General features: G+C 41.3%; 3 protein-coding genes across 7 annotated transcripts in view; 2 read left to right on the forward strand and 1 right to left on the reverse strand.

The window, feature by feature from the left end:
- Positions 1-244: 244 nt before the first annotated feature.
- emc7a (ER membrane protein complex subunit 7a) lies at positions 245-2,588 on the forward strand. Its single transcript, XM_076978394.1, has 5 exons — positions 245-608; positions 726-845; positions 1,287-1,425; positions 1,619-1,699; positions 1,957-2,588. Exons 1-5 carry the CDS (start codon positions 370-372, stop codon positions 2,143-2,145), a joined length of 768 nt encoding a protein of 255 aa, XP_076834509.1. The 5' UTR covers positions 245-369; the 3' UTR covers positions 2,146-2,588.
- A 143-nt stretch (positions 2,589-2,731) lies between these two features.
- LOC143480626 (fibrinogen-like protein 1-like protein) lies at positions 2,732-7,767 on the forward strand. Of its 2 annotated transcripts, XM_076978393.1 has the most exons (4): positions 2,732-3,148; positions 5,160-5,218; positions 5,452-5,594; positions 6,351-7,767. In XM_076978393.1, the coding sequence occupies exons 2-4, from the start codon at positions 5,205-5,207 to the stop codon at positions 7,040-7,042; spliced, it is 849 nt and encodes a 282-aa protein (XP_076834508.1). In that variant the 5' UTR covers positions 2,732-3,148; positions 5,160-5,204; the 3' UTR covers positions 7,043-7,767. The 2 variants fall into 2 exon arrangements, with proteins under 2 accessions (XP_076834508.1, XP_076834507.1); XM_076978392.1 differs by having other exon boundaries at positions 2,732-5,218.
- Positions 7,768-8,201: 434 nt separating this feature from the next.
- Positions 8,202-21,777, reverse strand: part of chrm5a (cholinergic receptor, muscarinic 5a) — a 14,534-nt gene continuing 958 nt past the window's right edge. Inside the window, exons 2-3 of one of the 4 annotated variants that reach the window (XM_076978389.1) lie at positions 21,619-21,684; positions 8,202-11,094 (exon numbers count right to left, since the gene is read on the reverse strand). In XM_076978389.1, the coding sequence (XP_076834504.1) occupies positions 9,446-11,014 (1,569 nt within the window). In that variant the 5' untranslated portion in view covers positions 11,015-11,094; positions 21,619-21,684 and the 3' untranslated portion in view covers positions 8,202-9,445. Of the gene's footprint in view, positions 11,095-20,295; positions 20,349-21,618 lie in introns of those variants that run through there. The other 3 variants (XM_076978387.1, XM_076978391.1, XM_076978390.1) reach the window with 3 other exon arrangements.

The raw sequence follows: 21,777 nt of genomic DNA on the forward strand, positions 1-21,777 counted from the left end.
GTGCGTAAAATATAACGTAGCCTATAGGCTACAGTAAAGCCGCTTGTCTCTAGAGTTAGACTTTCTGTCTAGATGAAAAAATTACATGTATTGTCACTGATCTAGTAGACTATAATAAAGTGTTTACTAGGAACATAAAAAAATATCAAATAATTACAAAAAGAGAGAAAACTGAGAGCGATTTGTGCAGCAGTGTCCGACATCTGCGGTAATCAAGCGCATCCTATTAAAACTTTGGGCTCTTGACGTCATTACTCGGCGTCTGGTCTGAGCCCGTCAAACGGTCTTGGCCTTTGGATTTAACAAAATGACTTTACATTATAAACTTGGCTAAATATAAACGATATATTTAGGAACTTCTGGGGAAAGATGCATTTAAAAAACTTAGTTGTCGCTAAGACTTTAATATTCACGGTTCTGTTTGGATTGTGCAGGCGCTACTCCGTCGGGGAACATATTGGGTTCATAGGAGAGACCGTGGAAGTATCGACAGGTGACGAAAAGTTCAGGATCGAAGGCCGTGCGATTGTGTATGGAGTACGGACAGAAGACTGGATCTCTAACGCTGTGGTGTTAGTTGATGGAGAGGAGCACGTCGGCTTTATCAGGTTTTCTCCGTAACGCTGAGCGTTAAACGAACAGCTAGATAAACACATACGGAGTCAAAAACATGTATATAGTTACACGGATTTTTTTTCTTGACCACATTGCTCTATCCCCACTAGACTTGATGGAACCTTTACCGTAAATGATGTACCAACTGGGTCGTATGTGGTCCACATTGCCTCCCCGACTTACAGATTCGAACCTGTCAGAGTTGACATTACTACCAATGGAAAAATGCGGTAAGTTGGTGAATTCATTGGTACATGTTCTTCACTGTTATTATTGTGCCTTATGTTACTAAAGTAATTCTTGTGTAACTCTTGAAGACTCCAACTACCATAAAGGATAACCTGTATATTTAATTATAGCAAAAGCAATTGCTCAAAGGCCAACATGGCATTCCCTGTTGGAACATGCAGCTGTTAGATGTTGAAGAATGTGCAGTGTTGGTTTCAGACAACTGATATAGTGGTATAGCATAAAGAAAAATGGGTCCTAAATAAGACCCAGAAGTTTAGTGTAACATTGTTTTGCCTGAAGAAAAATAAATGAATTTGGAGCAAGAAGTGGCAGCTTCAGTTGGTTGTAGTAATTTTTTGACTGCATGTGTATAAATATATTTTTAGATTGTTTGAATAATGTCAGTATTAAAATAGATTAATTTACTTGTTCGTTTGCAGTGCACGCAGAGTCAATTACATCAGGATGTCTGAGGTTGTGCAGCTGCCTTACCCTCTTCAGATGCGATGTACAGGACTTCACTCCTACTTTATAAAACGGGAGACCTGGGGCTGGTCTGATTTCTTTATGAATCCCATGGTAGGCTTGGTGTTGTGGTGTGTGTGTGTATGTGTGTGTGTGTATGTGTGTGTGTGTGTGTGTGTGTGTGTGTGTGTGTGTGTGTTCGTGTTCCAGCCTCAGTATGATGACATCTGGTGCCAGCTTAGACTTCTCAAAATGTAACCCACCATTGAAAGATGGGAGCGTTTCATTTTTCATTCTTTCTCCTCAGGTTCTAATGATGCTGCTCCCTCTTGTGATCATCCTTCTCCTGCCAAAGGTCATTAACACAGACGATCCAGGGGTGAGAAGGGTATGTGTTTCCACCCAAACCCATTGCCACCCATCCACATTCCATCCCTCTTTAAGTAGCTGTTTACATATGAAGGGCTAAATCATAACTTGGGCCATGTGCTTTATCAGTTACCAATGACCAGTTCTTTAATACATTCAATATTCAGTTTCGTTAGCATAAACATAGCCAGAATCTCAGTGATCCTCATCCTTCCATTTTGGTACATATTAATTAGCTGCTACTGTGTGACACATGTCTTGTATTTGGTTACATAGGAAATGGAACAGTCAATGAACATGCTCAATCCCAACCCTGAGCTTCCAGATGTGTCCGAGCTCATGACCAAGTTCTTTGCCACACCCAAAAGCCGTGCGAAGCCAGGTGGCGGGGCTCGAGGCCATGGTCACAGGGAGGCCCAAGGAGGAGGTAGTGTTCCTCTAGGAGCTAGGAGGAGGAGGACTTAATACTCCTCTAAGCTAGGACGTGTTAAGCTAGACATGTTACTCAGGCTTCTGCATGAAACCAATTTGCCCACTTCAGGTCTTTATTGAATAGGTGTCTCATGTAATTTGCCACAAACCTGATCAGCATTTGTAATTTGAGAAAACAAAGCTGTTTGACATCATTGTCAGTTCCAGTGCCTTACTTCAATGCCTTACTCACTTGGGCTGTTCTGGGTTTCAAGTCCACTTTGTTGTAACACTGTTTTGCTTGGAGTGCTGTCATGTTTTTTATTATTATTATTTATTTGAGTTTTTTAAGTAACTCTATGCAAATTTCTTTTTTTTTTAAACCATGGCATTATTTATTGACTCGGAGGAAAAAATGCAAATTTTTAGTTTAAAGCTTTTATTCTTGTTCATCAGTGGATAATATTTTTACTGTTAATAAACCATTTATCATGTCATTTTACTGTTCTTTAACTTTTGTAATGCCAAGACAACTTCAGTCACTGAGATTATCCACTACGTGAAGGACAGTATTACTGAGACGTGTAATAGCCCCTTGTGAGTATTTTAAATGGCAACAGCCTTGGCTGCACTGTTATGGTAGTTTATGGAGTGCAAGCTAAGTATAGCACAAGTGAGAGCTGTCAGAGGATGTGTGGGGGGCAGCAATGGCACTATGCTGGACAATCCTACAGAGGACAAGCACAGCTCCTGACCACATCTGTAGCAGTAGTGAGAGATGCTTGCTTATAATAGCAAACTAGTGAATTACAAAAGAGTTTTGAAATTTTAAAATAAACTACTGGTGAAGGTGCATGTTTTTTGGGTGCATATTCATTTTGCCTTTGTACTTAAAATTTAACACTTAAAACACTACATAACATGTAAAATACAAATAGCAAATTTTTTTTGACACTGTTGTGAAAATGTTTGGTAACCCTTTAGAATCATCAGCGTTTCGGATTCTGAGCCTTCTGACCCAAACCTGTGTGCTGTAGATCAAAAAGGTAACATACAGGTAACCTTTCTTTGCCATACACACTTCTTTCTAAAATTAAAAGAAGATCCAGGCCAAGTGGCCTTTTGAAGTCATTTTTATATAACGGAAGGAAATAAGTGGTACAACACATTAACTACTTATAATGAATGCAAAATGGGCAGACTACGAAATCAAAATGAGTTGCAGAACCAACAGAATGAAAATAAAAGCACATGGAAGGAAAAGAGCAAACAGAACCAGGAAGAAAATCAAAACGAAACTTATAGCTACGCTAGCTGCGCCATGGTAATCACCATGCCAGGGATGGTACGAACTTGACGGTGATAAAAGCAAATAAAATCCTGATTAGTTTAACACGTAGCCGACCAACAGTATCTCAACATAAACGTATTGAACACTTCAGTAAATACGTCAACAGTAGTGATGAGAACAACCAAGTTAAATGTTCACCCTTAAAGCATTGTGGCTAGCAATGTAGCAGAAGAGCAGAAAGAAAGCCATTCATGGTAACCATTAGCTTGCTGGCTAGCAACTAATAAGTGTAACGTTAGTCAGCACTCAGTACAAGCTTACCAGAACCTAAGTAATCAGTTCTGGCAAAACTGTATGAAAATACATATTCACTTGAAACCGTACTGACATTAAGAGTAAAATCCCCAAAGGGTCCATTTGTCCTGACAGCCATGATTGTTGCACTTTTCAGTCTCAAAAAAGTCTGACTCCCATAAAGCTTTTTATTTGCAGCATGTTTTTATTTTGTTGATAGCATTTTCCTGGGGAAAAGAGCAACAGCTCTTTTTCACTGTCATGTTTCCTATAAAGCTGTCACTTAAAAAAAAACATTTTTTTAGAAACAATGTTAACTTTTTAAAAAGCTGTCAATTTTTTATTTAAAACTGTATTTGCTCCTTGGCCACCATATCTCAAACTGCAGTTCACATTTTAAAAATAACTAAAATAGCTTTCTGTAAGTGTTTGCATACAACTTTTTTTCAGGTTATGTCACGTCAACAAATAATTTACTGTTTTCTATTTTTTTTATGAATGTTTACACGGTCGTGTTGTAATTATTAACTCTGATGTACAATCAAATATGCAATCCCTAATATTCTCAATATATCAAATGTACATCAACACACTAGTGATTACTAGGGGGCTGTGGATCACAGAGCTGTGGGCAGCCCTAGGCCGGGGAGCAGTTGGGGTTAGGTGCCTTGCTCAAGGGCACCTCAGTCATGGCCTCAGGTCTGGGAATCGAACCCACGACCCTCCGGTCACAAGACCAGTTCCCTACCACCAGGCCATGACATGCTGTGTGCAAGTTGTATTTCGCGAACAATCAAATGAATTTCACCAGACCACTATAATTTATGGATTGCTGCAAGTTGCTCAAATGAAATTGCAAAACCTAGGCAAAGGTTATAATCTATGTTTAACACAATGTCAATTTCATGTCATCTGTTTGTACAGTCAGTTTACAAGCACATACATTTGCAACTGAGCCATCTACTAATTTTGGTTCAGTGTTTCAGTTAGTTGCCTAAAAAGATAATGAGGGGACCCACTCGGGGCAGTAAAATGTCCATCTTATTCTGTAATCTTGCTCAAGACACCCATTTCATATCAGATGATGTACTCAGTACTCATAACCAGTCTAGAAACTGGGTAAAACACAGAGGAGAACTGCCTTCATGAATCTTAATAAACTGCATTGGTAACATGATGACAGAGCAACAACAGAATGCAAAAATTAAATGTTCATTAGGCCACATTTGTGCACATTCTGCAGTGGGATTGCAGTGCATGTGGAATAGCTCTGTCCAACATGGCCCTATCACAGATGACACAGATAAAAGGCTTTAACCCTTGGTGTGCTCCTGTGTGACGCGACTGTGAGTGGGTCTGAAGTCCAGTCCTGACAGGCCCTGTGTAGTATACAGAAGTGGCCGCCTCTGTGTGGACTCTGAGATTGAAGTTGGCTACGAGGATCTCTCTCTTTCTCACTCATTCTCTTGCTCTCATTTCATAGTAGGTGTCCTATCCGTCACAAGTACCCTACAGCACACACATAGCCATGATACACTGTAGGTGAGTAAAAGGTATCCTTTTTACTGGCTTTGAGACATCCAGGTAAATTGAACAAAAATGATTCCATTACAAAGATATTTTCAATGAGTTTAAATGTGGGGTACTACTGTTATTTCTTGCACTCAAACTGCATCAAATTCTCACAGTATACTCTACAAAAATGCATTGTGATGTTATGCTTGTAATGTTGTTTCTCACTCTTCTCACCCTCTACTTGTTAAATGGGCATAAAGGATGGAGCAGTTGGGGGGCAGGATGGTGGCTGTCTTCAGCATACTCATCTCTAGTGGGGTGTTAGGTGTACATCCTCCTGCTAAAAACATCCATCTGCTTGCTCCAGAAGAACACAAATTCATCCTAAACCTCGGACATAAAGGTACGAGCCATGGTGTTTGTTTACAATAACTTTAAATGTAGCATGACATAAGTAAGGCCAAAACACCATATACATTAATAAGGCATTAGACGAATTAGAAGAATTAATAAGGCAACTAGAAGAATAGATAAAGCTGTCTGTGTATGGCCAACAATAAACTCATATAGCAGTTAGAGCATTTTAGAGCTGAACTTTTTGCTTTTGTAAGGTTCCAGTAATGGCTACAATAAATAATAATTACTGCTAAATCATTTAACCTTAAATCTCTTAATTTCTGAGGACTGTTTATTACCGTGCTTGTAAATGTTTCAAAGAAGGTCTTATAGATATACCAATTTGTTTTGAGTGGATTTATGGCACCACACCCAGTTCAAACTCCACTACATGACGCTACTGACTTTTGACACATGAGGTCGCAGGTACCCACTGCAGCATGTAAGTACGTGATAGGAGTCTTCTGTCTCGTAATACTCTACATCTTGGTGCAAATACTCAAAATGTCAGACTCCTTTGTTTTCCTTATTCAAGACAACCCTCTAATCAGAATCCATTGAAAGAGAAATACAGATAAGACACTAAACACAATCTCTCTCAGTAATCAACAAGTTAAATGCAAATGGTGGATGCAAGCACGCACTGTCACCAAGCAGAAGGCTTTTATGTAGAAAGCATTCTTCTCTGGGTTGAAACAGTGATGAGCACAGCAAATGCGTGCCTGTATGTGTTGGTGAATTCTTACCTGCTTCTACACACCAGAGATGCCCAGGGACTGCTACGAGCTGTGGGAGAGCTCTGCAGGCAAAGCGCCGGATGGCGTCTACCTGATCCGGCCCGCAGACACCCACATTGCAGTCTACTGCGCCATGCAGGAAGGTGGTTGGACCGTGATCCAGCACATCACGGTCAACAGCAGCGTGGACTTCGACCGCCCGTGGGAAGAATACAAAGTGGGTTTTGGAAGCCTCGTCGGGAACCACTGGCTTGGCAACGAGCACATCCACCAGCTCACCAGCGGCTCTGTGCGCTACAAGCTGGGCATTAAGCTGGTGGACGAGGACGCCGTGACCAAGACGGGCGAGTACGACCCAGTGCTGGTGGAGGGGGAGGACTCCCAGTACCGGTTGCGCCTGGGCCCGTTCCATGGCACGGCCGTGGACGCACTTACCCTGGAGCCGGAGAGTTACCTGCACGACAACCAGCGCTTCACCACCAAGGACCGCGACAATGACAACTACTTCCAGAACTGTGCCAGGCTGGAGTTCCAGGGCGTGGCAGGCGGCGGGTGGTGGTACGATGCGTGCGCGGGTGCCAACCTGAACCGCCGCAATGTCATCTATTGGCAGAAAGACTGCAACAAGGAACACCTGTGCAAGTACGCCTGGATGATGGTGAAGCCCTCAGACATGGTCAAAATAGTCCATTCAGACTGCAAAAGAGATGAGCTCTGACCTTATTACGTCAGACGTCCAAGCCTTTTTGGAATCGGTCTTTAAAAGCTGATAAAGAATCAAGAAATGGGAAGAAGGCCTGTTATCTGCGAATTTCAGAATTAAATTATTTAAAATAAAAATATTTCCTTCTCAATGATTTAGAGGGTCGCTCTTGAGATTCTTTTATACATTGCTGTGAGGTAGTCACAGAGTTTCACAATGATGTGTTAAACAAATCTATATTTTTTTAAATAGAGACATACACAGTTACAATCACAAATTACACATAAACAAAACAGCAAATAAGATCTTCTGTACATGAAATGGTTGATCATGAAAGTTTCTGTACCTATAGGGTCACCTGCATTGTGAAATCATTTATATTATGGATTTTCATGGTGTGTTTATTATTGTGTTTATGCTTGCCCTTACAATATATCTCTCTGCCAGTTCAGTTATGCAAGTTAAAAGAGTACAATTTATGATTTTTTAAACCTGGCCTGGAAGATGGGTATACAAACCTCACGCGCTATAATAAGCCAATACCTTTTTGTTGCCATTACTGAGCTCATAGCTCTTATTTCTTGATGAACCATTTTCATATATTCAACTTAAATTGTAACAGCAAAAACAATAATAGCCCTTAAGACTAAAATTGCAACAAGCATAAATATCAGCACAACAATTACAAATTATTTACCAAGAGTTATGTTTACATATTTGTTCTTTTAGCAATGCACACCTGCAACAATAAAAAATAATTTATCACTTTTTGCATTTCATTATTTTGCCAATGTATGACACCTGATGTGAGAAAACCATGAAACCTTGATGTGCTTGAAAACAACACTGGAAAGCAACACTGTCAAATAATGATTATATTCTCATGTTCATTCATACTGATGCCAGTGGTGGTGACTTAAAATATCTGCTTGTAAACAAGTCCCATCTCTGTATTTGAGAGAGAATATCAAAGAATAGAAAGGTATGCTCCGTTTTGTTCAGATCAGAGGTGGGACCAAGTCAGTGTTTTGCAAGTCTCAAGTAAGTCCAAGTCTTTACACCTCAAGTCCCGAGTCAAGTCTCAAGCAAAGACACTCAAGTCAAGTCAAGTCTCGAGTCAAGACAGGCAACAGTCAAGTCAAGTCCCAAGTCTGAAACTTGGAATTTCAAGTCCTTTCGAGTCTTTTTTTTTTTTTTTTTTACCAATGTTGCAGGTATATTTTAAATGTAAATAATAGACATGCGTTCTTTTTTAAATCTGTATTCTCCTCAAATCTTGATAAAACGTGCAACTGAAAACACGAAGTATAAAAAAAAATTAAAATTACACCTCTTTATTGCACAGTTCAATTTGTTAAACTTAGCTGCAAAAATATTCATACTTTAAACTACAATTTTCCAGAAATAAATATTCTGTGAAAAAGTCAGAAGTAGAACTCCATGTTCAAATAAAAAGTGCTGATATTTTCACAGTACAATACAAAGAACCATAACAGCATTTTCCCTCTCTTCTCTTATCTGGTTTCTTGGAGAACATGAGTGACACAAGACAAACAAATATAAGAACTGAACAATTAACAGGAATCTGCAACTTTAGACATTTCAGTAAACTATTCTGCATTGCATTTGCTGGTCAAAAGTCTGTATGTCATTTGTGCACGATGAATGAATTCCCCATAGCTGAAAACTCGCTCCACTTTTGTCAATATATTTTTTTCTCGACGTAGATGTCTTCAAATACACAATCCATGCTGAGATAGAACTGGATATTATGATGGTGACAGAGAGAGGCTCTCTTTCCTGAGTTCAGATACAGAACCCAGGGTTGCCAACCCTCACGCATTGAGCGTGAGACACACGCATTTGACCGTCTTCACACGCTCTCACGCCACACATCCGATTTCTCACGCCGGAAAAAAATCTAGTTTATTTACCTCTGATCCACATCTATGATTCAACGAGTTACTAGTTCGCTCTGGCACCAACCACTGGCGATCGATCGATCGCGATATAATACTTAATTTGAGTCCATTTTACACCCCGCCCGGTAAAAATTTACGTACGCCAACACCCCATTTGATTGGTTGTGCTGCAGCTCATGCACACACACACGTACAGAGTGTGGAAAAGCAGAGGACCGGTCTGCGTCAGAAGGACGGAAATGAAATTAATGGGGCGCACTTTATAAATATTAATATGCGTTTTAAAATTTAGATTTGGGGTAAAAAAAATCAAGTATTTGCAAGTAAACAGGTTCAAGTCCAATTCAAGTCCCAAGTTATTGGTGTAAAAGTCCAAGTCAAGTCTAAGTCTCTGAATATTTTTTCAAGTCAAGTCTAAAGTCTTAATATTAATGACTCGAGTCTGACTCGAGTCCAAGTCATGTGACTCGAGTCCCCACCTCTGGTTCAGATGCACTTATGTTAACTTACTGGCAACAGCGGGGTTTTGCCCGTACCAGTAAAGTTTCTCCTCAACCCTTTTCTTCTTCCACTGACAGAGGAGAAGCATCCGGAAGGTCTTTTGGAAGGTTTTGTTACAGAGGGCGTAGCACATCGGGTTGACCGTGCTGTTGACGTAGCACAGCCAGTAACCCAGGTGCCACAGCGAGAGCGGAATGCAGTCGGAGCAGAAGGTGGAGACGAGCACCATGATGTTGTAAGGAGTCCAGGTGAGGATGAAGGCCAGCAGGATGGCGCTGAGGGTCTGGGCCGCCTTCCTCTCTTTGATCAGGACCATCCTCTTCCTCTTGGTGATCTGGCTCTTGAGGGCTGCGTCGGCGGGCTTGGCCGACGACGCTGCCGATGGCGTGCTCATGGACTCGGCGGAGGAGAAGGAGGAGCCGCCGGTGCCGGGCTCGCCGTTCCCGGTCTGCAGCACGTCGCCCTCTCTCGCCACCGCACGGAACTTGTACGACACACCCTTCCTGCCCTTGTGTGAGCCGGCCTTGGCTGGCGACGGGAAGAAGGTCTCACCCTCACGTGTGCTCAGCCGCTCACCGTCGTCGGACGGCGGCGTCTTGCTCCCGCCACCCCCGTGGCTCCCGTATGCCGGCGGACGGCCCGGCGACGCCGGCTGCTCCTCTTCCTCGTCGGAGGATGCGTAGCTGGCGAGTGTTCCGGGCGGCTCAGCCTTGGACCAGTCACCAGTGGATATGGACGCAGGGTTGCTGGTACCGCCGCGGCTGCACGACGACCAGGACACCTGAGTTTGCTCTCTGGACGCGTCGCTGAAACAGGACCTGATGATGGCCCTCTGAGGCTGGGCTTTACTATCAGCGTCTGTAGAAGGGTTGGCACCCTGCAGCTCTGCCAGGTCTTTAGTACGCCTCTCTGTCTCTTTATATATCCGACAGTACAAGATGGTCATGACTGAAACAGGAATGTAGAATGCGGCGATGGCCGTCCCGAAGGTTATTACAGGCTCGGAGAAGAACTGTATTTGACACTGCCTCTCTGGCACCGTTCTCTCGCCCACAAAGTACTGCCAGCACAGAATCGGAGGTGCCCACAGGATGAACGACACGAGCCACGCCAGGCCAATCATGATGCCCGCACGCTTGGGCGTGCGCTTGGCTCTATAGGTCAGGGGTCTTGTAATAGAGAAGTAGCGGTCGAAGCTGATCACCAGCAAGTTCATTACTGAGGCATTGCTAGCCACATAGTCCAGGGCCAACCACAGGTCACATGCCACACTGCCTAGCGACCAGTAGCCCATCAGTATGTAGGAAGTATATAAATTCATGGAAAACACCCCGATGATGAGATCAGCAAAGGCCAAGCTCAGCAGGTAGTAGTTATTGACGGTCTTCAGCTGGCTGTTGACCTTGAAGGACAGCATGACGAGCACGTTCCCGGTGATGGTGATCAGGCTCACTATGGCCGACACAGTTGCTATGGTGATGACCTCCCACAGGCTGTGCGTGACCAGGTGGGCATCTGATGCATTGGCAGTGAGGGTGGAGTTCTCCACCTGGCCTCCATCCATTGTTCTCCGTTCTGCCCTGCTCCTACCAGCTGCTCACATAAAGTGCTTTGAACAGACGGCACTCCATGATGCCTCAGGTCCTGGAGGAACAAGAACACAGTGACTACAGTGGAAAACTCAGAACTCAGAACATGCTGTGGAGCATGGCCTTGTGCAGATGATGGCTGCTTAAATATGTGATCCATTCTTTGGCTGGAACTTCAGCAGATTATGAAATGTCTGTCTACATCAACATTACTTTTGCAATGGTCTGGTCACGTGTTGTCAGGTGGCAATGTTACAAGAACAAGGTAGATAAAGTTGCAGATGGGGAGGAATTCGAAACTCTCTGGATGTGAAATTTGTGTTGTTTACACTCCCAACATTGCTACACACAAACCCTGATTTACAGACTCACAAAATGGCAAGAAAGCTGTTTTTAGATGGAAAGAATAGATGTATGATGATAAATATTTCAAAATCACATAATACAGACCAAATCTAAACAGTGTGGGAAAAGGCATTTAAAAAGTAAAATATGTTGCACATTTTGGCCTTTGACTTTGTCTTCTAGGTCATTTATTATTGAGTACATTAAACTTGTATCAAACTGAAATTGCACCAAACACTAAGTGCCATTATATGAGTCACTGCCTGATGGCCCAGAACAGGGTGGTGTGAGTGGGGCTGGGGCAGGGGGAGAGGGCATCGTTTGAGAGTGCTTTCTCACCGCAATATGAATGACCAGTTTCTATATCTAGATCAGTTTAAAATGACTCAGGTAGAAAATGATCGAGGCAGAAAGGGCACAAATGTATTTATTTTCCATGACTGTAAGCTATACACTTTGTTTTGTAGCTAATCATGATTCTAGCCCCTATGTCTCCTGCAACAAGGTGTAAACATCTCCATTTGGAGTCAAATTAAATGTCATTTGGTAAGGCCTGTCACTATGACAGAAATACATTTTTGAAAAAAATGTCCCTCATACAGTTTCCCTCAGCTGGTGTTGAGTAATTCACAATGAAAGTATGAGTCATTACATAATACATAAGACCTCATACATCCTAGTAGCCCTGACTTCAATTTACTTTAAACTCATACCTTTATATCAACAACATGTGCACTAAGTAAAGTATGAAAGTATGTATAAGTATAAGAATAAATAATAATAGTATGTATTTATCCATTTATAATCTTATTTAATGTAGATTTATATGTCAAGCTTTTTGTAGTAGGATATTTTAGATGCAACATCTTATAGTTGGGGCATATGTGAACTGTTTGCTACAGTAGGGGGAGACATTTACCATTTCTTGGTTTTATAAGCATTTTTGAACTTTTAGATTTCATGTATTGGCAATGTGTATGGATTTTCTATCTATAATTATTTTCAGCAATCATAAAAGTTAAGTTTGTATAACTTGTGACTTTAGGGCAATTGTTTATACCATACTATGCCATGCAAGCAAAAGGCAGAGAGCAAAAATGGGCAATGATCACTCTGAAAACGACACAAGGTTTTGTTTAGAGAAAGACACCAAGCCACCAGAATCTGCCCACTTGGTTGGTGCTGGATAAAGCAGATTTCTCCGCTTCATTCAGTGATGTGTTGTTCTCCTCACATCACACAGAACACGCTTTAAGTGGCATGTCCAAAGCATGAGGAACTGCCCATCCGTCACCGTGGCTTTTTGTTTCCAGGGAGACGGGCAACAGATTGCTTTTGGAAGACAAGAGCTAACATAATTTCAGGTGCAGGGGACTTGCATTGGGGCCCATTGGAGGGTAAAACACACACACACACACACACTCACAGACAGCTGTGCTTGTTACTGTGCTCCCCTTTAGTTTCGGATCATGCTGGGGGTCGGCGTGTGTGTGTGGCCACATCAGGCTGCCGTGAGGTGATCGCGAAGTGAGGCTGATGTAGTAGAAAATCAAGCACCCTTAAACATTGCAAACACCATACAAGAGCCATTTTGTTTAGAATGTTTAGAATGAGTGATCAACAGGGTTATGCAGTCGCTGAGCTCATAGTCATTTTGAACTTGACGTTCATGCCATTCATCCATTACAGACTACTTGTTCCAGCTGTACTAGAAGGAATTAAGACAACGCAGTTCCCTTAGGGACATTTGGGATCCAGTGTATTGCTCAGGAGCAGAACACCCAGTGGTGTGCCTATGTCCTTCCTACAGGTCTGGAGGCCCGGGTCTTTATTAAAACCAAATTCAATTAACACCAAACTTTGAGCAAAACCTTACTAAAATATAACTGCAGTTTTGCGTTTTAACTATTTCACCAAAGTACAAGGTGTAGCAACAAATTTGTAACAAATTCTTTAGAATTAAGATTTCTAAAGAACTCTACATGAATAAATGACATCCAAGTATAAGTACCTGCAAACCGCAGGTGTGGGCGTGTCAAAATGTAGGGCGTGCCAAAATATGGGGCGTGTCAAAATGTGGGGCGTGCCAAAAGGTGACTCCTATTAGCGAAAAAATGCTAATGGTTACTCAATAAATCAGAAAGGTTATTGGTGTTGTGGTCTTAAATTCATTTTCAGTACAAATAGGTATGGAATCTCCTGATTTCCTGTTTTTATTGCCTTTAATTAACATGTGGAACACACCTTCATACAATATTTCAATGAGGGAGGATTGGCTTGGGTTGTTAACTAGTAGCACCCTAACTAAAATGATCAACAGTTTGCAATAATATGTCCACGTAAGAACTTATTTTGGGTAAACATATCATTAATCGATTACTAGCGCAACACTTGGAGGACTGGAGCTCTGTTGGAAATAGGCTAGTACATACTACTGGCGTACTGATTGGGCCCCAAATCAGTATGCAGTATGTGAACAGTACACGAAACCAAGACCAATCTCGACCAATAGCCTACTGAAAACAGTGTAACAGTAGTGACCAAAAGCCCTGTGGAGTAACATCCAATTTTATTCTTGTTTTGATTTCATACTTTTGCTCTGATTTCTCAACATTTTGGAAACATAGAGCATCATCTGGTCTTGGGCTGGGTCTCAGTGTGGTGTAGACTCCTCCCCGATAATGACATAACCAGCTGGAAGGGAGGGGAGACAGGGTGAGGAATTCTTGCACTTCTCTGGCACTTGAAAGCCCTTCTACACAGCAGAACCTGTACCCCTGCACCACTATAGATGGAAATCAATTGAAAGATACAACCTGTAGATACAGCTTTCTGCTCTTGTGTAAATTGAAAGTTAGTTCAGTAAATAATGTTTTTCACAAATTTGACAGATATTAGCTCAGTTTACTAAAATGTCACCATTAAATAGTTTTCCAATGCTAACTTAGAAAAACAACAGCATATTCATACTCATTAGTGTTCAAATTCCATACTTATTCGTCCATCATTCTAACTTTATCATGTCACTTCATATGTACTACAGTAGACTAATGCTGTTTCAGTTTCAGTCTGTAATAGTTAAGGTCATGATTTGAATACCACCCCCAAAAGCTTCCAATAAACATCAAATTCACTAGGGGGCGACCTTTCTTGCTAAATGTCTTAATACAAGCTGCATCTTCAAGCATTTAGTTGCTATGCCAAGTCTTTGAAGTCTACTTTTAAATCTTCCCTAAAGAGAACTGACCTCATTCCCAAAGGGTATATCCAGTGCAGTGGAGAAAACTGCCCTCCAACTAGGACTCTAGAAACCTGATATGGATACCAGCCAGTCTGACCTTTACATGGACATGAGGCAGAGTTGTGCCGCCAGCCTGTTCTGAGCATGCTTGGGCCCATGACAGCAGCTGGTGGCTTGAGAAGATGCTTCATTCATTTCATGCTACCCTTGCTTTGGACAGATGGTACTGTCCAGACCTGCCACTACACTGGAAATCTGACTAAGCAGGAGGAAAATCAGGGGGCAAACAATCAAAATGAAATGGTCTGTAAAAATGCAGGGAGCTAACCTCAGACTCAGCTGTCCATTCGTCCCAAACTGTCCAGTCACATTACCCCACAGCCCGTGCGAGAGCCGGTGGTGGTGTGAGGCCATTTGCAAAAGCCCTCGCTGTGCCCTTCAGTCAGTTAGAAATCAAACTCAGTCACTTTCGATTGTTTCTAGGGCTTTGTTTTGGTTGGTTTCTTTGTGTAAGCTAGTGCATCTGACGAGAGATTGTGACCTAACATTAAATGAGTTCTTCGCCCGGGAATGTGAAATGGCACATGTGAATATGGCCACAAGCAAAGGGTGTGGGGATCAGCTGTTATTGCAATTTCCTGATGCAAACGTGCCACTGCTAGCTTTATAATTAATTATTAGGCCCATTAGTATTTTGAGGTGCAATGTTATGCTATGCTGGGAACAGTTATGGTCACAGTACTATAGATCAGGAGCAAGCTAGCTTATCCTCAGTGGGCCTGTGTGGCTGCTGTTTATGATCCGTGCAAACAGAAGCACACTGATTCCCAATCCTTACTTAGTTGGTGTCAGTCAAACTATTGATTAGCTGCAGCTACACGGACCCTTTGTGCATAAGATCCATATTTGCTACATATCATTACACAGAACCCAGGAAATTCTTCCATACTTTGCTTCTTGGGACCATTCTGCCTTAAAAATAGCCCAAGCTCTTTTCTGAGAGGCACAGATGAATTAGTGATGAGGTATTCACTGACACACGAGTGAAGGCACTTTTAGTCTTACGCTCACGCTGCCACTCACTGGACCCGCGATGGATGCCCCAGTTTGCTGCATCCTGAGCGAACTCAACTTAAACAGCTTTTAAGCTTTTACCATAAGTAAATACCGAGTACTCAGTACAACTTTGAATATTCTGAACGCAAACATACTGTTTGTTCATTCAGAATTTGTGAGCCATGTTAAGTTTTAATTTACCTTTTATAGAAGAAGATACAGAGAAAAACCTTATATTCTTCCAAAAGATACAATAGGCTAAAGTTGGACTGAGAAATTCAGAAGCACTTTGCTTGCACAGCCGATGAAGCACCACTATCGGAAACGTTCTGTTTTATGTTAGATTTTTTCTTCTCTTAGACTCAGCCAGACTTTTGCCTTGGCCTCTGCTTTAATGGTCTTTACTACAACACTACATCACATCTCTAAAATGCTCATGTGATCTGATCAAGACAGGAAACAATGGTAAACAATGGGGACCATCTCATGGGTAAACAAATGTCTCTTATCAGTGAGCAGCCACGCACTGTGCTGGTGTGCTTCTGTTTGAACAAGGAACGATGCTTTTCAAGGGCCAAGTGCATTTCTCAGCAATGTGACGCAAATGCATTTGCAAGTCACTCTATCACAGGTGATTTAAGACTGGATAAAGGGTCTTGTTTATGGAAAGAATGTTGTGCAATGGTCTTCATACCTTCTGTTCATTGATTCACATGTGCACATAATGCAGCTGAGTCAAAAAAGGTCTCATATTTAGCAGGACATCCCGCCGAGGCCGACGTTAATGAGGAAAGTTTAGGTCCGATCATGATCGTGAACCAGGGACAGGGGTTCAAGGTGAGCAATCGCAAGTTGCTCAAAGATAATCAGTATTAGTCATTAAATAACAGTCACTAGGCAACATTGGTGAGCTGTAGCCGAAATGCCGCAGGCACGCTGACCAGATGGTCAAGGACAGGCATGCTGACTCAAGCTGGCCGCACGCTCTCTCAACAGCAGTGGTGGGCGCTCCACCAAACACCTGCCTCATCTCGCCCTGCATGCAGCTTCTCAGGCCATATCTTAACAGGCTTTAATCCGTTTGAAGACTACGTGTGGTGGCACTACGAGGCCTTGGGATGTACGATTGGCTCTCTTGTATAATGCTGACAGAAAGGGTTAAGCATATTAATTGGCTGAACATGCTACCACAGCATTTGCTAGACAGTTTTCAAAGTGTATAAAGTTAAGCCCATTATTTTTAACTGCTATCAACCAGGACAGTCAAATTACAAATAGTGTCCAGTGACATCAAATGGGTTCAAATACTTAGGTGAGTCTTGTGAACAATAACTGAGTCTTCCCAGAAGACCAAGACCACTCATTCACAGTCTCATGACCTACAGTGCTAATTTGAGTTACACTGATATCCACATTCTCAAAAAGCCATTTCATTTGTATGAATCATTAAGGAAGCTATGACCCAGAGGCATGCTTGGATAGTCAGACTTTTTCTTTTTTAGAAATAGCGGATATGGTCTGTGTTACATAGGCATATTTACAGCAGCTGGGCCATTATGAAGCAGTCAAAGGAAGCAGTTTGATGACACTGCTGAGCTCTGGAAGGAAAAGGCTGAGGGGCGTTTAATCATCCAGATGAGAGCTACATTGGATATGGCCGCATTGCAGACAGCCATCCAAGAACCTTCTGCAGAACACATCTGTTGGAGGACACAGACTTTCCCAAGATGTTTGTAAAGGTCAGTATTCCCAGTGGGGTCCCATTGTAACAGTTGGACTCCCTGTGTTAATACTGATCATAGTATTTGAAATGTAGCCCTACTGAAATACTGAGGGTGTAAGAGAGATAAGTATTATGTATACATGGGTGATGCTTCAGGGTTTAGACTGATCAGTTTCTCAACTAAAAAAAATATGCACAAAACATTTTGATGTACTTACTGACTAATCAGTAAGACTAATCAGCTAACAGTTTGTGTGTGTGTGTGTGTGTGTGTGTGTGTGTGTGTGTGTGTGTGTGTGTGTGTGTGTGTGTGTGTGTGTGTGTGTGTGTGTGTGTGTGTGTGCATTTGTGTATGTGGGATAGAAATAGTTGAAGAGTAAGCATGACTGCAGTAAGTGTATTGAACCATACTCAACATCCTGCAAATCTGCCATTCAGAGACCTGTGCTAAACCTTCTCCAGGGCCATTAGTAATATACAGCACCTTCATTTCTTTATTAGTCTTATGAGGATGTTAATCTCTGGAGCAAGGCCATGATTTCATCTGCCCTCTTTACACCACAGACTACTACAAAGAGATGTTAACAAATGGAGGTTTATTAATGGCTCACATCCATCTGGGAGTAACTCTGGGGATGCTGAAGGCACACTGGATACTAAAGCTGTATTTCAGGCACTGTGGGTATCTTGTGTAGCTATGCGTTCATTTTCACACTGGAATTCTAGATGAAGTCAATGACTAGAAATGACTTCTAAACATGCTGTAGGAGACAGAGACTAAGCAGCATGGATGTAAAAGCAAAATATGTTGTGTTGTGTAGAGGAACTACACAACATGCTGAAAGCAATTAAGAGTAACACAGATAACCTCACAAAATACTCAGGATCAATGAACAGCACAACCAAATCCATAAACAGTCCAAAGAGGTAAAAGCAGTGAACAGCACGTGACAGACAGCAGGGGAAATGGCTCATGGAGGTGAAGCCTCACAAAGAGCAGTTGAAGAACAGGCGGTATTTTTGTAGTCCATATTGAGACATGCAGAGTGGACGTGTGGGAGTGGAGTGTGAGGGGTGAGACGGGTTGAGCAGAGCTGGGACAGGTGTGGCTGAAGATGGCTGACGCTAGGAGTGACACTGACTTCATTAGTTTTCTTTGTTGCTCTATGTACATCAGATTTCAAATGTATTCATGTAGGAATATATAGAAATTGATTAAATATATTCCAAATGAATTCCTAATGAAAATAATAGGAAGATAATACTGCTCTCCAATGATTTTTCTAATCATCAATATAAACACATACTACAAACTAAAAGAGTACTGATCATAACTTGCACTATGAGGATGGAGCAGATCATGTGTGTGATATCACAGCATTTACAAAAACAATCTCTCTTAACAAAACTAAGTGATTCCACTGAAAAAAGATGCTTTGCATGCCTTGATCATTTTAAGCCTGTCTGTTTTTTCCATGATGTCTAGTTCATATATCACAAAGGAAAAGACAAGAGTCTGTGATAGTTACATTTTACTGCAGGCTTTTACAGCATGTCATGATCCTTAATCTGGCAGTTTAAAATTCACAGATTGAACCTGTCCAGTACTACAATTCAGATGGAACCAAGGACTAGGTTTACTGTCTGATTTTAAGTAGTTTAAATTGATCCCATTTAGTCTCATCCTGACTCATCCACGTCTCCACTTGTATAGCCACTCACTCTGAGCTGGTGTAAGTGGGCTTGCAATTAGTCTACTACTCCATGAATATTCAAAGAAATTGATGTGGATCTAATATTACTGTGGACATTTAGGCTTGATCTTTGACCTGCCTTTTGTAAACAAAAGGACTGCATAGGGAATCTTATTTTTAATAGTTTGCTTCCGTAAAAGCAAAAAGATAAGAAGAATCATTTAAGTTAAATGTATAGAAAAAGTACAGATAGGAATAACTGTTTAAATTAAAGCAAATTAATGGTTAAATATTTTAATGTGTACCTTGAATCACGTCCTAGTTCACATATTAACTGTAATGTCAATGTATAGCAAATGCCAATTCTTGAATACCAGATATTCACTAGCTAACAGCAAAAAAGTCAATATATCAAGCTGTATATGTATTTTAGATTGTATCCATTAGCTAGAATTTCACCAGTTATATATAATTTAGGTTAAATTGCTAAATAGAATTTCAGTTTTTGACATTTAACCTAACTTCTGCTGATCAGTAGCTAACTTTCACCTACCATATAATAAATCACTTACCTAATTACCATAAATGTTTCTGTTAGTCCATAAAAATAAAAGCCATAAAATGTATTTGTGTCCTAAATGCATTTTGTATAGGTACCTCGGCGTAGAAATTTGACGCAAGACGACAATAGTATAAGAAAGTTTAGATTTAGTCCAGGGATTTGCCTTCCATCAAAATTGATTATATTTGAACATGCTTTCAGTATAAATGATACGTAGTTACGGGCTTATTTAGCGTTAACATACAAGGCTTTATTCTGCTGACCCGTGACAGTGTTCTCTAAGGGGTGCAACAACAGAGGTGCAGATATTACTAAATTACAGAATGATTGCGTGCACAGAAGGGCAGACAAATGTAGAAACAAAATAATGAGAAATTCAGTACTGTCATGATTCGGTAACGGGGACGAATTGGGACAGTGTGGCACGGAGAGCACACGGTAAACCGGGGTAGTGATACCCTGTTTACCAGAGAAAACAAGTGGCTGCGTCAAAAACAGCGGAAGATTAAAGGACTCTGTCGCTTTTGTAAGCCAGCGGTATCGGTGAGAACCAGACGCATTAAGCAAACACAAAAGCATGCGGTATCTCAACAGAAACCTGGATATTCAGTTATTATTATGTAGATCCTCCTTACTATCGGTGTTCGTGTGATTTTTTCATCGGTCTCCCCATTGAAGCGAGCTGAAATGCAGAACAAAAGTTGTAAACTAGCCCTTTTCTACGCTTTTGAGCAAAGAGAAATATAAAAATTCTTTGAGTCCAATGTTTCACACAGTACGAGCGGCAGAATAATGTGGAAGCCTTTAGTCTTGGTAGACTAACAAACGCTCTCAGTTTAGAGTACACGCGGTGCGCGGCATTTCACGGAACACAAATTATTTCCTAACCAGATTATCCTAAAAATACTAGAAGTCGATCTTAAGTAAACTGACACGAGGCGATGCTATTATTTATACACTATATTATGTAGTAAGGAATGCATACATATAATGGGTGTATAAACAGTTTTACTTGAATAGTAACATTACAGCACAATTACAGCTGTAATTACCTGTGTTTTGAAGGATTTGTAACTGTGTTCATGGTCTTAGCTGCACTGCAGGTATAATCTATCTTCTGATAGACAATGATATTGTCAGGGCAGGAATTCAACCTGGCAACTGCCTAGAAAAGTAATTAAATAAGATTTTTTATCTGTTTCTTGATGTCCAAAAAGTATATTGTCTATTTAAATAATATTAAAATACTAACTTATCATTTCAACAAGATAAGATACAAATAAATGCACCTGAACCCACAAACCGAGCATGGTAATTAAGAAAGGCAAATTTGTTTTGAGTATTTCACTCTGTAGTCCACGTGTTGCCTTGGCCATTGGGTGACAGCAAATCCAGATTAGCTGAACGTGTGATAAACCTGAAAGAGACAGGTGCTTGTCTTCTGCTCTGACTTTGTCATGCTCCAGTACAAATCCATCCCTGCTTGACTGATTGAGTATGATTCATTGATTGGACTGTTTACAACCCATTGACTTTTCCTGTCTTAGAAAAGCAGCAACATATTTGTGTCATTCACTCCAGATCAGGGCCTTGAGCTCCAGGGGCAGTAGCCCCAAACATTTTAATCCTCATGATGAGAGCTGTATCTGCAGCCATGCCTTCATTAGGCAGAAAGAAGACATTTCAAATGCATGCTCAGTCCTCTCTGGTGCGTGTTGCACATAGGTATTTTGTTATTTTATACTGAGGTCATGCTTGAATAAATTGTGAGGTCTTTAGTGTTGTCCCTACAATCGGCCAAACACAACTGAACAATCGATGCAGAAGATAACCTTATTACACCTATTTCCCCTACTTAAATTCTTAGGCCATTGCTGAAGAATAATAGAACAGACATCAGAACCGCATGCACTCCTACAAAGCAGAACAAACTTCTATTTGCAAGTATGTGTACTTACATGTAAATCTCTTCAGGAGTGGTGTTTGAGACCCGTGCTTTTTTCTGAAAATCCATCTGGGAGCCTCTTAATTAGTCATACATTAAGGTGGGGGGAAAAAACATTAAACATTTTGATGGTACAGCATCTTTCAGAAAGGAGCTCTCAGAATGAAGAAAG

Source organism: Brachyhypopomus gauderio, chromosome 17, assembly GCF_052324685.1.
Source record: "Brachyhypopomus gauderio isolate BG-103 chromosome 17, BGAUD_0.2, whole genome shotgun sequence".
NCBI classification, from domain to species: domain Eukaryota; kingdom Metazoa; phylum Chordata; class Actinopteri; order Gymnotiformes; family Hypopomidae; genus Brachyhypopomus; species Brachyhypopomus gauderio.

Coding starts and splice junctions, on each gene's coding strand:
- emc7a (XM_076978394.1), top strand. CDS start 370: ATGCATTTAAAAAACTTAGTTGTCGCTAAGACTTTAATATTCACGGTT. Junction 1,426..1,618: donor ATTTCTTTATGAATCCCATG/GTAGGCTTGGTG, acceptor CTTTCTCCTCAG/GTTCTAATGATGCTGCTCCC. Junction 1,700..1,956: donor ACGATCCAGGGGTGAGAAGG/GTATGTGTTTCC, acceptor TTGGTTACATAG/GAAATGGAACAGTCAATGAA.
- LOC143480626 (XM_076978392.1), top strand. Junction 5,595..6,350: donor CCTAAACCTCGGACATAAAG/GTACGAGCCATG, acceptor TCTACACACCAG/AGATGCCCAGGGACTGCTAC.